Source organism: Misgurnus anguillicaudatus, chromosome 11, assembly GCF_027580225.2.
Source record: "Misgurnus anguillicaudatus chromosome 11, ASM2758022v2, whole genome shotgun sequence".
Classification (NCBI taxonomy): Eukaryota; Metazoa; Chordata; class Actinopteri; order Cypriniformes; family Cobitidae; genus Misgurnus; species Misgurnus anguillicaudatus.
Genome location: NC_073347.2, coordinates 19,670,631 through 19,688,641, shown reverse-complemented (window position 1 = coordinate 19,688,641; position 18,011 = coordinate 19,670,631). Strand labels below are relative to the sequence as shown.

Sequence of the window (18,011 nt, the reverse complement as noted above, 5' to 3'; positions counted from 1 at the left end):
AACTGGCCTGCTGTAGATCGGACTCGACGGTTAGTGAACATTATCTGTTCGTGACAGTTTTCATATCCAGCTGTTATCTTCACACACGCCCAGCACAGTCACCGGCAGCGCCCTGTCACAAAAACCTGTCGCCCTTTGTTGAGCACAACGTTGTATGATTGTTTCATTACCGTTAAAGCATCCTAAGTACTAAACTATTAAAAACTACAATTAAAAGGTGACCCTGTGATTCCGTGACTTTGGAGGAAGCGAAGCACTACTGGGTGATCTGTGTACAAGCTCACTCATTTTCAGACATGATCAGTCAAAAATGTTTAATCGATTGAAGATCATCAGGTGTGTTCGACTTCATTTAGAGCTGCGCAGATTAGTTCGGTTTATGGCATAGAAGTATCGCGAGAGCAATGTTCTTTTTAGTCGCTCTCGCGGTATTATGATGTCACACTTCGGTTGACCTGCGTGGCGCCGCATAATTCTGAACACACTTAAGGTTTCTTTATACTAAATTTCTGTTCATCATTCAACGCTGTTTCAGCCAACTTATATTTTATTTCTTTGTTAATATACCGGTGTTAAACACAGCGGTGTCATTATACAAATATGTCACGTCTAGTTTGCTTGTATGTGGACTGTAAATGTAATAGCTACAATATTCTTAAAATTCATCTATGTCTATATTTAAATTATAAAATTCAGCATGACTACAGACCGCCTATCCTATATTTACAACAGTCATATATTTATAAAACGTGCATTACTTCCGCAATGTCGTTTGATGCTCTCTGTTGATTATTACTGTCTAGGGTTAAAGTGTGGAGGTTAGAGGTCTCATCAGCTTGCGCAGCGACAACACGTGTGTGATGAGAATGTGAGTATTTTGAAAGTTATTCTAACTAAATAAAGCAGATGCTTATTATAATTCATGTTATCACATTGTGGGTTTATTCAGTAACACCACGTTTTGTGTTCAGCAGCTTAGCTAAGTTACTAAGATTGTTTAAATGACCACGAGTAGAAGTGGTGTTTAAATATGCGTAGTATTTACGGTGTGTTGAAGTTAATAATCAATGCAATATAGGTAAAACTACCAAATACTTAAGTATAGTATAACCAAGTGTAGTAATTACTAGAGTATACTATAGTAAATAAGAGAGTATGTTATACTTCAGGATTTGTTCATGCGGGTGAGCATAGGAATATTTTTTTATTTAATTGTAGTCCATAATACCCGTTTACACAAATGTACAACTTGCTGAACAATTACACGGATTTGGTTTTGCTAGTTTGATTTTCATGTAATCTGTGGCAAGGCAAATTTGAAAAAGCAGACATGAGAGGTTTATAATGAGTGGCCATCTAGTGGCCATTTCCCTCTTTTCAGATATTCATGATTTCATACGTTAGTAGTTAACACAAAAGACTGTATTAATATTTGATATAAACAAGGTAGGTAATGTGTGTTTTTCTTCCATTTTTTGCATTAGACAGAGAAATATTTAGATATGGCTGCCATTTACTCTGGCATTCATCTAAAGCTGAAAAACCCACGCACACCCTGGCCAGACAAACTGAAACTTGCTCGATTTGCATGGATATCAACTCAGTGCCTTCTTCCTAATAAAGAGCAGGTAATTACTTTTTTTATACACTTTTTCAATTTGTTTATAAAAATAAACACATACATACTGTATATTATGCATATCTTATTATGCATATTATGTTTTTTGTTTCTCTCATTACTGGAAAAATATTTTTTTTCTGTTTTTCCTATTGAAGGTTCTCTTAGACTGGACAAGTCATGCCCTCACTGGTTTTTACAATAAGAAAGTGGAGGTACCCCCGGAGGTGGTGGAGGGTTTATGGAGCTACCTAGATGACATAATTCACAGCCGGAAGCTGCATAACGTGCTAAGTCAAGGAAAGACTGTTAGCCTACGTTTCACTGTAGCACAGGTATTCACAAGTCATTCAGGGCCTTTTTACACCTGGTCACTTTGTGTTTTCTGATCGGATAGCTATCTGATTTGTTAAAACTGTTCCATTTACATTCGGCCACATAAATGCATCTTGGCTAAACAGATATCAATCCGATCTTCTACTCCCGCCCAAAATGCAAATACGCTATTCATTACTCCGCCTTAAAAAAACCTAAGACGACGTTTATGCAACAAAAGGCAGCACTTACTGTATGTTGTACTGGATGTTGGAAGGGGACGCGTGTCTCTTGCTTGGCATGAGCTGAAGCACGCAGTACAGATCAGCATCAGAGTGATGGCACGATGATTTAACGTACAGGTCCATGATGGGGAAAAGTGTTTACAAAACTCTTTCAAAGTTTTATTTCTTTGTTTAATATCATTTGAGTTGTCATTGGACTCTTTTATTGGTTCTAGAAAGTCCCACTGTCGTCGCTCCATAAAGCAATAAGAGCCTCGTCTTTGTTTGTTTGCCTCTTCGCAGGCTAACTTTTGGGTGACGTGTTTACTGTTTACCTTAGTGAGGAGTTATGTGCTGATATATGTGGTTTTATTAACCAGATGTATTTACATTAGGGGTGTCACGATTCTCCAAATTCTCGATTCGATTATATTTTCAATTCTAAGGTTACAGTTCGATTCGATTCTCGATTTTTACTTTTTTTACAGTTTTTAGACTAGACTTTTATAAAAAAATATATATATGACCTTGAACCCGGAGATGCCCTGCCATGTTAGTCGTGCTGCCAGTGGAAAAATATATAACACGCACATACCTTGATAAAACGAAAGATGTTAGATGAACATGTGTCAATACTTTGCACCTTAAAAACGTGCTTTTATTACCGCCAGACGAGATTTTGAGACTATACCCCAATAATTAATGTTTAAATGCTGTTTTCATAACTGGCAGCATCGACGATTCCATTTTTTTAATTTGAAGTTTGAGGTTGTGACTTAATTTCGATCGATTTAAAACCGAAATCGTGACACCCTCAATTTACACTTGTCCGGTTTCATCTGAAATGCGTTCCCGACCACCACCTGAAGTGGCTTGAGCGTTCGGATTTAAATCTGTCTCGAAAAACACTTACACATTGTACACCTGGGGCCTAATTTATAATGCGTACGTACGCACAAAAGCGTAGCAGGTGATCTTTGATTGATTTATAAAGGGAACATTGATTTGTTTTATAAGTCTTAATATGTTTTGTCTTATACCATTTTTGGCTTCTGTGTGTACGTAGAGTTTTAGTAAGGACTAAGGATCCTATGCACAGTTTATAAATGAGACCCCAGGTCTTTTTACGATCGGCTAGCTATTCGATCAGAGAAAACGCATGAAGTGACCAGGTGTAAAAAGCTCATCAGAGATGAACAATATAGATTTTTTCTTTCTGTGAAACTTTTGCTATAACAAATATTGGTAACAACAAATATGATACGTTTTAGTTTTCACAACATAGTTCTATATGTCAGGGAAAACATTTAAATTTTAATTAAATTACCTTCATGCATTTGGCAGACACTTTTATCTAAAGCGACCTAAAGTGCATTTAGGCCTTTGGGATCATTCCTTGGGGATCAAACCCACAACCTTTGCCCTACTAACGTATTGATTTACTTTTTTTTTTTTTGTAAAAAATGTTAACAGAAATACTAACTTTATATATGGCAGTAATAGCTGGAAATGAAAATTTATAAGTACATTTATAAATTCAGAACATCACATGATCATTATGACAACTTCATTATGACAGTAATATTAAAGGAATAGTCTACTCATTTTCAATATTGGAATGTGTTGTTGCCTTGGCTGGGAGCTGTTGGGTCATCCCTCTGTCGTCTGTGTGTGTGCACGTGGGCGCTGGAGCGCGCTGCGACGCTGCGATGGCGTTTGGCTTGGCCCCATTCATTCAGTGGTGCCATTTGGAGATGGAGTTGGAGGTGACCAGGCACATCGGCGTTTTTCCTGTTTGGGACGAGTGGTTGTGCGAGCAGGTTTGGTGGTACAAAGTGGAGCGTGGCGCTTTTCTGGGCGGATTTGGGGGAGTGACTGTGTTTTGTGGCGTAATAGCACTTTTGGGAGTACTTCGACTCGGCGCAGTAACACCCTCCCTCTCCCATTATGAGAGTGAGAAGGGGAGCGGACTTTTCAGGCGAGTCGAAGTACTCCCAAAAGCGCCATCACGCCATAAAATACAGTTACTCTTCCAAATCCGCCCAGAAAAGCGCCGTGTTTCACCCCGTACAACCAAACTTGCTCGTACAACCACTCGTCCCAAACAGGAAAAACGCTGATGTGTTTGGTCACTTCTAACTTTGTCTCCAAATGGCACCATTGAATGAATGGGGCCAAGCCAAATGCCATCGAAGCGTCGCAGCGCGCTCCAGCGCCCACGTGCACACACACAGATGACAGAGGGATGACTCAACAGTTCTTAGTTAAGGTAATAACACATTTCAATATTGAAAATGAGTAGACTATTCCTTTAACAGATGTTGCAATATAACAGAAAAATTTATTCAGTACATCAAAGAACACAAATGGTTTAGTATACGAAGCATTTATTAACATTATATGAATTATATGAAATGTAAGAACGATTTCAATTTTGCCTTTTGGTAATGGCTAACTTATCCCATTTGTTTTATATTTTTATAGATGATCAACGAGAGGATTTCAGAATGTACTTCAGGTCTCAGTTCTGTGAGTCTTCACACTGTACTGAACTGTTGCAGTGGCATCTTAACATCACCAGTTCTCTCTGTGACTTACACTGCAAACTATGAGCTGTTGGTGGAGCTCCTGGCTCGACTCTGTGGCTTATCTAGCATGCAGCTCAGGCAGCAGAAATGTGAGGAGCCTCTTTCACTCAAAGTCTTTGAAGTTCTTCTCCATGTTCTCAGCACCTACCTCACAGTTCAGAAACAGCAGGCAAACTCCAACCGAGTGTTTTCTCAAGTAACATCAAAACTCCTTCAGCCTCTTTTGCTGCTGAGACACTTACTGAACACGAGGGTGTGGACCGAGAAGGACGACGTTAAGATTCGACAGAACCTGAGCAAGGAAATCCGAAGCAAAGTAGACGCTGTTCTTCAGTCAGCTCTCTTTATCTCTGATCATTTACAGTCTTACAAGGAAGAACTTTTACCATCAGAGGATGAAGCTGGTGCCAGAAAGAGCCATGCAGGCAAGGGTTTGCTTGGCCCTGTCAAAATGATTCTGTCAAAACTGTGCGTCCAAGGGGACAGCAATGAGGAACGGGTGTTATTTTATGCTGTTAAGTCAAACTCCCTTCCTCTGCTTTTCAAATTTGCCCTAGATTCGTTTTGTAAAGGGGGAGAGCACAAGCTAGTGGCCTTTCATCTCACGACTAAGCTTATTACTGCTTTGGGCTTCACAGATGAGCTAGATATTGAGAAGACGTTCAGTGCATCGAACTGGGGACTCGCTTTGCTTGCTCTGGAGCACTTACTAAACTTCTGTTTGGCTGGTGATATATATAATGTGGCTGTAGACAAAATACAACACAAAGAGGTGCAGTTTAATTTCTACAGGAAATTGGCTCGCCTTTTATTTAACAATGCCCAGGTGAGCATCCCAGCCTGGTATCGCTGTCTCAAATCTCTTCTCACTCTGAATCACCATATCCTGGAGCCAGATTTAGATGAGCTTCTATCAGCTGTGTGGGTTGATGCGGACAACACGGAAATACGTGTTAGGAAAGCCAGTGAAGCACTTGTGTCGGCTGTTTTGCAAACTTACGCCAAACTCCGACAGCTGCCGAAGCTTTTCGAGGAGTTGCTTGATGTGATCTGTCGGCCAGCGGCGGATGAACTGAGACCAGGGTTGTTGTCCGTCACTATACAGAAGTCCCTGAGTCAGTGTCTGCTGGACACCCCTCCAAGTCAAAATCTTGAAATCTGTTGGCTGATTTTAAAAAGAATTCAGTCTTATCTGCTTCCCCACATGGGAGAACAAATGGGAGATTTGGCCCTGAAAGTGTTTACCATGAGCTTGCTGCTTAATGCTGTTTTATTCAGTTTTAAGACCCTGGACAACAGCACCCCAGTGCCAATTGCGAAACAAACACAGAATCTGATGGATGAGATGCTGAACGTTGTTACAAACTTGCTGAAACAGTTTGAGGAGAATCTTGTCACAGAAGACAAAATCCTAGACGTGGCCCTTCTTCTTACTCACACATGGGTGGAGGTAGACACCCTCTTCCAGATACACTGTTTCAGATACACATCACAGCATGTCACAACTAGTTTAGTGGAGAGAGCCCTGAAGAACGTAGAGGATCATGACATAAGTCCACTTGTTAAACTACTTCAAAAACTCCTTGCGCTTCACAAGCTGAAGATAAACTTGCTCAAATCATCCACTGTAACATCAGATGAAGATTCAACAAATAGAAAACTGTTAGCCCAATTTATTGTAAGCAGGCATGAGCTTTCAGTACAGCTAAACAACACTGACCAAATCTGGGACCTCCAGCTTTGTAGTATTAACAGCAACACTTACATGCCAGCCCACTGGTTTCTCATAGCCTCAAACTTTCCATTAATAGTCCCGTATCTTGCACAGAAAGACATATCGAAATTAGCCGACTTCATGCTTATGTCTTTGCTTGAGAGCTTTGGTGCCTCTGGAAACAATTTGGAGAACACTGGGGTCTCTGTTTCCTTAATATCCAGACAACTGCTTGAATCACAAGTTATTTGTGAACTCCCTGAAATGTACTCCGCGTTGATAAAGTGCATCATCAAGGCATTTTTTGCACTGCTTGACGCTTCGCATGTGCACTTGATCAGTCCTTCTTTTTTAAAACCTTGTGCTGAAATAAGTATGGATGTTGAAGATAGAGAAACCAGCGTGACACCTTCTCTAAAGCGTCTGAAATCAATCAGTGAGGAGATTTTAAACTCGATCAAACTGAGATCTTCAATACCTCTATCAAAAACGCAGATAGATGGTTTCCTATCACTGCTTAAAGTCACTCGTATCCTGAATGGATATGCGATGACCCCTGAGGATTATTCAGAAGTGTTTCTCTGCTTATTTATGATGACTGTTTGTGTCCAGTGTGATGAAAGTGTAGAACTGTCAGATGCTATTGAATTACTGAGAGAGCTTTTTAGTGTTATGACCGCTCTCCTAATGGTCACAAATTCAATTGCCATCCTTAAAATCATTCATGGTAGCAGTCTCTTAGAGGCAACTATGACATTCCTCTTCGCTCGATGCAGCGAGGCCTTCCTCAGGGATGTGGATGGACCCACCTGGTTATCTCTTCTTCAGTCAGTTCAAGACTTCATTCAAACTCTTATCCAGCTCATAATCGACAGAAAAAGCAGCATGTGCATCAATCTGGAGAAATTTACCTCTTTCATGGTTAAAAGTAACAGCGTTGCGGGGGTCCTGACTGTAGATGCAGAGAAATCGAAGGGGGGGCTCTGCATCTTACAGCTCCATCTGGTAACTTTAAGCACGCTCTGCAAAGAATTGATCGTGACACTGGGGAAGAGTAAACAGCTGGATGAGACTCTGACTCATTTATTAGAAATGGCCACATCTGTCATTGAGCCAGCCATTCAGTCTGTACTGATGGGTAAGGGAAGTGGTGTCCTCAGGCAGTCCTTCTCTGTTGAAGTTGTCACTGTCATGCTCAAAAGTGAACTAGGTAGAGTTTGTCACCTGGTTCAGAGGAGCTCTGAGGAGGACGGGCTGGTGAAAATATCTCGTATGTCATTCTACAGGAGCTTTTTCCAGCAGATATTAAAGGAGCTGTGTCCATCAGCGCGTCCAATGGACTTCCTTGTTTCCTCCATTAACTATCTTTGTGCATTTTATACGGCTGCAAAAAAGATCAAAGCTGAAGATCTTGGAGAAATCCATGCTGAGATTTTGAGAAGCATCCATGCGTTGCTGTCAGGTGCGTAAAGTGTGTGAACGTTTTTTTTGTCTTTTCTCATAAATTTCACTTGTGTAATATAACTACTTTCCAGTGAACTATACTATTAGATGTATCATCTGTTTGAGTTGAATGAGCAATATTTTGTTTGTCTATCAGGGTCTTGGATGTCTGTATCAGAGGTGAAGGAGCTGGAGGGAGCAGTAAAGGAGCTGCTTGATAAGCTAATGGATGACTGTACTGAGGAGCAGTTTCATCTGTTACTGATGATTCTTAGAGACGGGCTTGTGGTGTCGAAGGTTGAAGAAGGACATCACAATGTAAGACCATTAGTGTAGTGGTGTTTTTTACAACATTTTTATATTTATTAATCTGGGGCTTTACAGAAACATACAAACTGCTAACTTATCTAATTTATCCATTCCTATCTGTTTAATAACAATGGTGGTGACTTTATAGTGTCCCATTAAAGTTGTCAAATCTTAACTGGCTGTATTATGTCAACATCCTATCTTAAGTTCTTACAAGATCAAAAGAGATCCTGTCTGAAATTGTCATGGTTATTAAACAGATGCAGTAAGAAAGTGTTGTACATTTAGGGTGTGAATGTAATTCAGCCTGTGGAATTGTTTATGATGAGATTTGTCTTTTTTCTGCTAAATGAAATCGATTTTGACATGAAAATCAGCAATGATTAAGGTAAAAATAGTCTGTTTCACTTCTCTTTTTTAAGGTTCATATTGACTGATATCTTGTTTTTAAATGATGTCTTTCACAGGAGATTCTGTCAGCTGTGACTCTAACAAAGCTACTCGCATGCTGTCTGTTTCCAGAGCATTGCTCAAAGGCGTTTTGGCTCATCACTCCACAATTCATATCTACTTTCATTGTAAGTATTTTAGTAACTGCTTTCAATTTGTTTTTTAATTAGATTTTCTTGTCATTGTGATTGATGCGTGCATTTTTGTTTTTACTAAAGTGTTGCATGACTCATGATTCGCTCCTCCCGCAGCTCGTAACTCCTCCTTCCGAATTTTTACGTTTGTTATCGGAAAGAATCGTTAAAATTGATCGGTCTTTTATAAATCTAATAAAACTAAAGACTCTTCGGAGATAAGAGTCTTTAAAGTGACTCTGCATAATGGCGCATACTCACAGATGCGGAGTAACACTTGTCTAAAGCAATAAACCATGTGAAGCTGGGATTTACACTGAAGAATGACTATTAGCTGTTTATTAAATTCATATTTTAATATTGATTTATGTTTTAATATTTATAATATTATTTTTTCTTACATTCAATTTCATATTAATATTTCACATTTTGAAAGGATGTACTTTATTGTCATGTATAATCGGCGACATAAAATTGTCTTAAGACAATAATATCGACTATCACCATTATTTGTCTTGCAATTAACCAACTTATCAAAAGTAGCTATTGTGACAGGCCTAGTTGTGCTGTACTGTATTTGAAGGTGGTTAAATGATTTCTGTCTGAAAAATATCAGCCTAGTTTGTAAGAGCTGTGCAATACATACAGTATTTGAGAAATATGTACAATATCACATCATTCTTCACTGATGAAGTCCTACCTTATTACCATAACACGGCTATTGTAAGACATGAGAGATGGGTCAGTATTTAAATTCTTAAAATAGTTAGTAGAATAAAATGCACAACAATTAATAGTGAGCAATGTGAATCTAAATATAAAATCTGTATTTTTGATTATAGTCAAGACAGACAGTCGAGGGTTATTTCTCATTACTGATTTTATGGCGAGATTAAAGGAATAGTTTACCTAAAAAAAAGCGAAAATTCTTTTATAATTTACTAACCCTCGTTTCATGGACTTTCTTTTTTGCCTGAACACAAACTAAGCTTTTTTATTAAAGTATAATTTAGAATATCCATAAAAATAACTTTATTTTTTCCCTTTAGTAGACATTATTAACCCACTGTAGTAGGATTACTTGTGATGATGAATTGCTTTTAATAATGAATATTCAGCATGTTAAATCCTGTAATATGAAATTATTCCTTTCTTTTCTACTAAAGAAAAAGTCATATACATATGTGATGGTATGAACATGAATAAGTTATGAGAGAATTTACATTTTGAGTAAGGTTTTCCTTTAAAGGTCCAGTGTGGGTTTTTTAGCGGATTGCGAATTGCAACCAACCTCAATTTTTGAGACACTACAATCTCTTTACAGTTCATTATGTAAGGTCTTTATACACCACTGGCTATATAGTTATACATATAATATTTGATTTCTGTCAAGAGGTCCTTCTAAAAGTCCCACATTGCATCTTTAACACTATCCATTGAACCAGAGCAAATCCGAACATTCCCAGTGAATTTCAAACATGTCTGTTTTCAGTTTGTGATAAAAGAGTCCAGCAAGCAACCTCCTCTAACCCGTGCACTGACCATACCAACCCTGGAGGCTTTAACCGTCCTGCTCCGTCAGGGTGAAACAAAACTCTCAAATCCACACCATGTTGTTATGGTGCTGGGTGCTCTGCAGTTTGTGCCTCTTGACAGCCATTCGATGGAAGAGTACCATGCTGCTTTTGAGGCCATCCATGAAGTCTTATTTGCAGTTATCTTGTGCTACCCTCAGGTGAGTGCCCAGATACTTTTAGAGCAAAGCAACACCATGGGTATGGGTTTAATTTACAGGATACAAATATATATAGATCTATATCGTCACTGTCTGATGAAAACCATGCATATTCATTTTGCCGATTTTTCGACTGATTGAATGTCCAGGTTCATTTCCATATACAGTATGCTTCACATATATAAATGGCCAATGAAAAGTTGTGAAATCATGTCATCTGATTTTCACGTATATCCATTTGGTGTCAAAGCTGTCAATCACGCCGCGTATCTCCAGTCCATCACAAAGGCAATGCCGGTAGATCGCACATAAAAATCATGTAAATTCAATGTAGAGTTATATGCAGTATACAGTAGTCCTATAAGCATTTAAAGTAGGGCTGTAACGATATATCGTGTGACCTGTCTAAAATTGAAGCTGCATCGCGATTCTGTGTTTCATGCGCAGCTTGTGCGTGTACTGTGGCGTTTTGGTCAGTAAGTCCGTTATTAATCTAAAATCATTATGAGTATGAGTCGTTTATAACGTGCATTTAAAAAAGCAACACTCGTTAAACAAAATCATTCAAAATATTATCATGAAAATACCTAAAACAATCTGAAGAACGGCGATATACATATTCCTGTAGACATTTCCTGGAATAGGGTTCGTAATGCTACTTCTTCTGTGGCACAATTGGAGTTTCTGCACGAGAGTGCCCCCTGGCTTTTGGATGTGGCGGCATTTCACCGTAATTCATTCAGATTCATTCATTGAGAAAACACGCATTTGCACGATAAAGAGTTACAGCCCTAATTTAAAGTGTTATAAAAATAATTAACTGTGTTTTTTAGCAGGTAGATCTTGTCGCCATTATCATTTTAAAATAGATGACCACACAAAAAAGTCTGGACACATCTGGTCTAGCATTACCATGTCAGTGTATTGATTCATTGTCCCTTCATAGTTTGCAAGAGACATTTAATAAATTTATAATTAATATTAAATAAACTAAGCATATTTAATAAACTAAGATGTAGGCTATTTAATAAACTGAGTGTATTCATCTGTCAATATGAAACGCGACTTGGTCATTCTAATTAATGATCGGAAGAAAGCGTATCGACCACCGTTACTGTAATATATGCACGTATGTCCATTTAAACTCAATTTTGGTCAAATGTGGATTATATCATTACACTGGCAAGAATATGGTTACATGTAAAGATGCTGTACCAAGTATGACAACGCTACATTCAACTGCTTTTGAAATACTGTTTTTTTCACTTCCTGAAAAGTAACCGTTTTGGACATACGTGAGTTTCATCGGGCATTGACGATATATACCTTGAATGTGTTGTTAGCTGCTTTACATCAAGCATCTGCAAAATTAATAGATTTTAAGAAGTATTGTAGCTTAACCTTGATAAGACCATTTAATCTGACTCGTACGAGTTGAATTATATATATATATAGATTAGTTTGATTCAGGGAATCACCCAAAGGCTGTGGATGTAAAAACTGTGCCAGTTGCCGCTATCGTTTTTAAAAAAAGTGGGTTTCTTACATCCGTTTATCAGCTTTTAAGTAGCTTTAGAAAAAATGTTTTAATAATGTGGCTTTGAGTGTTTTATTTCATAAACATGCCAAAATACTGTGCTGGATGAAATAAGAATCTCATGGACACTGAATAGCTGGATTTATAAGTAGCCGTAATAAATAAATAAATTTGAAGGAGCAGGAAATCGGTCACAATAAGGCAGGGGTGGGGAACCCTGGGTCCTGGAGGGCCACTGTCCTGCAAAGTTTAGTTCCAACCCTATTCAAACACACCTGCATTTCATTTCCAAGTAATCCTGAAGACTTTGATTAGATTTATCAGGTGTGTTTGGTTAGGGTTGGATCTAAACTCAAGCCGTTTCTCAATATGCGTTCTTGTCTGTACTTGCGTTCTTGTGGACTTGTGAAACGTCATCAGTCGCGGCCCAAGTACTGTTCCAATTCAAAGTTCGCATCAAACGCAAGTTCACATAAAATCCCCAGATGTGTTCTTGATCCGCCCATTTTATCGAGGATGCATCAGAGGAGACTTGTGTGGACTTATGACAGCGAAGTTTCCCAGAATGCATTTCGCATCAGGAGTTCGTTCTTCAGAGTCTGAACTTGCAAGTTCGAACTACGAAGGACACAAGTCCGAGTTTGGCGTACTTGGTATTGAGAAACGGCTTCAGTTTAGATCCAAACCTAACCAACCCCCACCCCCCAAGTTATGCCTTTCAGGTCACTGGGCCTGGGTGTATGTCATGGTAAATGAGTAACATTCTTCCAATAAGAAACTGGTTTTCAGATATGCTTTTGGGTTTGATGGATATGAGCATATGTTACAAAGAACTCACAGAAATGAAATTCTAATGAAAGCATCCAAGAATGGCGAGAGGTGAAAGTATGGGTCTTAAAATTTCTAGCTCATTCATAAACGTTTTATATCTTGTTTGTGTTAGACTTGAAAATTAGTCTGAGTTTTTTCAGTGGTTCAAAAATCACATTTGACTCTACACTGTGCACCAGTTTTACAAATGTCAATCTGTTGTTCACATGTTTGCAGGTGATGCTGAAGGCTTTTCCCATCTTCCTGAATTGCTTTTATCGCCTGGTTTCTTCGGTCATGCATGAAGGCAGACAGAAGGGAGAGACTGACAGAGGTAAGCATGCTCTCTTCATATGATATTTTTAAAAGCCATTTCAGATGAGTTTCAACATTCTTCAGTATGCAAACTTTGGTTAGTAGTGGAAACAGGCTCAACACGTTTTTTGGTAATGAAAACATATCCCTGCAGGATTGAGATCTCTTTTCCAAACTTAGAAATTAAGGCCGTGTTTTTACTGCACAGTTGCATTGTGTCTTTATTTCTGAGATTTTAATCAAAACCCAGTCCGATCCTAATGTTATCAGAAGGAACATTACTCTTAAAATTCATTGAGTTTCACTTTTAATGTGGGGTTTTAGATGATCTTAATGTAATGTACATAAAGCATGAGTTTGATGGCATGAGCATTTCCTCTCACTGCTATATAAAGTAGTTATATTACCAAGATTCATATTCATATTTTAACTAGTCATACATGAAAAATGTATTTACAATTACATTTACATGAGCGGTTCTTCTTTCAGCCTGTGAGAAAGACAAAGAATATCTCCTGAAGTGTGCCATGCTGGTGGAGAGGATGTACACTCATATTGGCAGTGTTGCTGAGGATTTTACAGTCATGTCTTCATTCATGGTTGCACAGTATGTCAGTGCTTTACAAAGGGTAAGATCATGGTTAACACTGTCCATTAAAGTAGAGTGGCAGGTACATTTCTATAGACCCCTTCACGGTTCATGTCACAGGCGGTTCACACTGCGCATGTCGGGGTCAGAAATGTCATTACAGCAGATTGAGTTGCGTATTATTTGTTATCGTCAAAAATGCCTACTTACGTCGTGGGCTGTGAAAATCGCACCAGGTCTTCCGTTAAGTTTTCGCGATTCATGCAGAATCTCAAAAACAAAAAAAATACAACATCTGCGTCTGCAAGCAATTAACGTGCAGACTGGAACAATGCAAATATTAAAGAGGCTTGCGTTTAGTGCTCACTTAATTTGAGGTAAGTCATCATTTACTAGCCCTGTTAGATTAAATTATAAAGCCTAAATGGTATGAACAGTTTGACCCCTTGCTGCGCGCGCACCCGATCGTCATTCAATGTTTACAAACCTTGAAGGGGTCTATAGATATGAAAATAAGTGCATCTGACATGTTTTCTTGTATATGAGCTTTTTTATTAGGCTTTTTATGTTAGTAATTTCACTAAATGGCAATAAAAATGCTTATTAGTCTGTAATTGAAATGCCTTATTTTCACACGTGTCACTTTAGTCATTTCATTGGTATTTAACAATTGTGACAAAACCCCCAAAGTACATACAAGCTTTTTTGCAAAAATCTCCACTTTAAGAAAAGTCTCCAGTGAAAATTGACTATCTTTTCTGAATAAAGGTAAAAGTTCAAAACTTGGTTAATATACATTGATCTATATAAATGACTGTGCAAAGAACGATAACGTAACAGCGAGAAGTGAAGCCACCATAAGAGTTGCAGCGGCTGGCAGAGGGCGTCATTAACTTGCATTCAAAATCATGATCTAAATTCACCCGGTTTACAGCATATCAGTCACACAAGATTCATTTTTAGGATATGTGTATGTGAATCAATTGTTACTTCTGATGTTATTTGCAATGTTTATGTTTCACTTAGAACCTTCTGGATTCTGAGTCATGGGGAAAGCTAAATAATTTTCAAAGGATCTGCGGAAAAATGTAGTTGAACTGTATAAAACAGGAAAGGGATATAAAACATATTTAAGTATTTGAGAATGCCAATTAGCAATGTTCAAACTGTAATTAAGAAATGGAAAATTTACAACCACAACTGCCAGGAGAATAGTTCAGGATGCAAAGAAAAACCCACAAATAACTTCAGGACTCTGAAAACACATAGTGTGGCTGTTTCAAGATGCACAATAAGGAGGCACTTAAAGAAAGATGGGCATGGTCCAGTTGCCAGAAGAAAGCCATTGCTATGCATTGCAAATGCCACAAATATCTCACTTACAACACGCCAAACCTTCTGGCACAAAGTCAGTTGGAGTGATGAGACCACAATTTAACACTTTGGCCACAACCATTAACGCTACATTTGGAGAGGAGTCAACAAGGCCTATGATGGAGGTGGATCGCTGATGTTTTGGGGATGTGTGAGCTACAAAGGCACAGGAAATTTGGTTAAAATTGATAGCAATATGAATGCAGTATGTTATCCAAAAATACTGGAGAAAAAATTTGCATTCATCAGCCCTGAAGCTGCGCATGGGACGTACTTAGTCCAAAACACAAGGCCAAGTCATTCTGTCATTGGCTACAGCAGAATTAAGTAAAGGTTCTAAACTTTGAGCTTTATAATTTTGCATGTATTATTTATGGTCCAACAGCAACATTACACACCAACTAAAGTATGAAAAGTGTGATCAGGAAAAACGTGACCTTTAATAAAATGTTTGGACATACCAAATATGGCGGAGCGGTGGCTTCACAATTGTGACATCATGCGCAATCCAGTCATTGGCAAACCTCCTTTAACTGTAAAAAACTCTTGCAGCTTGAGAAATTAAATCCAACGTTTGCGTGCCGTTGCTGAATAATTCCTATCACTGTAAATCTTAACTACAGTTTTCTCTATTATTCTTAGGTGACACTTCAGCCAGAAATCAAGGCACATCTGACAGAGGGAATATATTGTGTACTGGACCGCTGTGTTGAACAGGACATAAAGTTTTTGAACACCACACTTCAAATGGGAGTTAAGGAAGTGTTCAGTGAACTGTACAGTAGCTACACACACTATCATAAATCTCAAAGGCAAGGGGAAGAAAAGTATACTGTCTAATGTACATTTATATGTAGAAGTGTATCCTCGGCCTCAAACTATCTGTGTAAAATATCTGTAATTAGTTTTTACTTACACTTGAATGTACTATGTCAAAGGCATGTCAAGCTTGCATTTGTACTTTTGTAGTCAAACCTATTTTTACAAATGTTTAAAAACAGAAATGATGCACCGCTTCCAAAAGGAAAAATATATATAGTACATGAACAAAACTTAAAATGGTCATAAATTCATTCAATGTTACTAGCTGTTATGGTTAACGTGAGTTTCATTTTTAAGAAAATAACAGTTGAAATTTAAAGAAGAATTTTTGTGAAATTATTTTGATTAATTTGAGACAACTATAATGCTTGCAACCCTGAACACCCCCCCCCCCCCCACACACACACACACAACTCTTAAAGGGTTAGTTCACCACAAAATTAAAATTTTAACATAAATCACTTACCCCTGTGTCGTTTTATAATCAAAATGTATTAATTGTAAACTCTGTATATGTTTTGATAATCGTTCTGATTCTGGTCTCTATCAAAATTCCTTTACAAAAATGCAATTATTTCAACTTTTTGCTCAAAATTTTGTATTTTTGAAGAAAATTACCCATATTTAAGAGTTTATAAACCGAGAAAAAATAAAGATGGGATGAAACAATTTTCCCGTTTTGTTTGAAAGCAGAGGGTCTATATATTGAAATATTTGTATGTTTATATAGTTTTAGAAAGTCATTGAAAGGCATTTTCTGAAAATCACAAAAAATGCCGGCGGGCAACTTTTCAATAACAGGCTGGTGGAGAGTTAAGTAATCTAATTAAATTACTTACATGTAGACAGGTCTGTGATGTAATCAATGTCTCATTGTAATTTATTGAGTGCAGATATAGGAAATAAACAACCGATAAATATCCACATATACTTAAAATGATTAAGTTAGCACACTGCATATTAAAATGTCCTAACAGTTTCCACTAAATCACACATAAATATTTATTGGCTGCAAGTTAAAGTTAAAATATCTCTGTTATAGTGTTTCTTTTCAAAAACGGTGACAATAATATTCATCTTTTTCACTGACACAGTACTTTACATAATAAACATTTTGTGGTTCATGATCAAGGCAGGAAATTGCTATAGTCATGATGACCAAAGGAGATAAAGAAATTATTAAAGCACCATTGTTGCTGTAATCCATATGCTTCATTATCTAAATGTTCATTATACAATTGTTCATATATGAATTAATGATTTGTGACAAAATTTGTGCATTCCACTTTACACCAAGTAATACAATACTTGATTTAACTGCTATACATTTTAAATCTGCCTCGGATCCTTTCTCATTCTTTACTAGATTTCTCTTTCTTAGTTATCTTATTTGCACAGCACAGTGCTTAAAACCAAAATCATGATATATACAGCCTTTAAACATGATGTCTGAATTTATGCACTCTCTCTTTGTTGTCTTTAAAGGTAGGGTAACAGATTTGATCCTAAAACATTTTTAGTTATGTTGGTTAAAAGTCTCCTCACATCCTGATAGAAATCACTGTGTTAAGTTGTTTAAATATATTTGTAGAAATTTATGTCATATGTGAAAGGCGTAGGACCAAAAAAAGTTCAACAAATCATAGATTTCGGTCCGAACGGACGTTTCCTTTTTTGTCCCTCATACGTAAGGGTAATTTGAATTCCCACCGCGCAGCGAGTCCACGCAGACACCATACGTCATCGGCGCGTTCACGTGCGCTCACCTCCTGTCTGTAAACAGCGAGAACGGCAAACTTTTCTGCTGAAATGACAACCTACACTGGAGCCACAAAACTAAAGGCATCTTTTATAACAACAACAGCAAAAACTGCCTGGATCAGCAAGAGCAAAAACCCAAATGAACATCGGTAACTTTACTGCTTTACCACGAGATGCAAACAGCTACAGGAGGCAAAGAGTCTGAAAGGGTCGTTGCATTGTTTATTTTGGTAAGGTAGGTACGCGATATGTTTGTATTGAGATGGATTCAGA

The 18,011-nt window shown here is 37.8% G+C and overlaps 2 protein-coding genes across 3 annotated transcripts in view; one reads left to right on the top strand and one right to left on the bottom strand.

Annotated features, from left to right (window-relative positions):
* The window catches only part of abcb10 (ATP-binding cassette, sub-family B (MDR/TAP), member 10), a 36,738-nt gene that overhangs the window by 7,588 nt on the left and 11,139 nt on the right, over positions 1-18,011 (bottom strand). The window contains exon 14 of the mRNA XM_073873639.1: positions 5,746-5,910. Within this exon, the coding sequence (XP_073729740.1) occupies positions 5,746-5,910 (165 nt within the window). The remainder of the gene's footprint in view (positions 1-5,745; positions 5,911-18,011) is intronic.
* Positions 765-17,183, top strand: LOC129415489 (unhealthy ribosome biogenesis protein 2 homolog). Of its 2 annotated transcripts, none has more exons than XM_055169468.2 (10): positions 765-868; positions 1,485-1,628; positions 1,777-1,953; positions 4,642-7,921; positions 8,060-8,220; positions 8,679-8,789; positions 10,288-10,530; positions 13,115-13,211; positions 13,682-13,821; positions 15,798-17,183. In XM_055169468.2, the coding sequence occupies exons 2-10, from the start codon at positions 1,503-1,505 to the stop codon at positions 15,993-15,995; spliced, it is 4,533 nt and encodes a 1,510-aa protein (XP_055025443.2). In that variant the 5' UTR covers positions 765-868; positions 1,485-1,502; the 3' UTR covers positions 15,996-17,183. The 2 variants fall into 2 exon arrangements, with proteins under 2 accessions (XP_055025443.2, XP_073729333.1); XM_073873232.1 differs by lacking the exon at positions 765-868 and adding an exon at positions 1,006-1,184.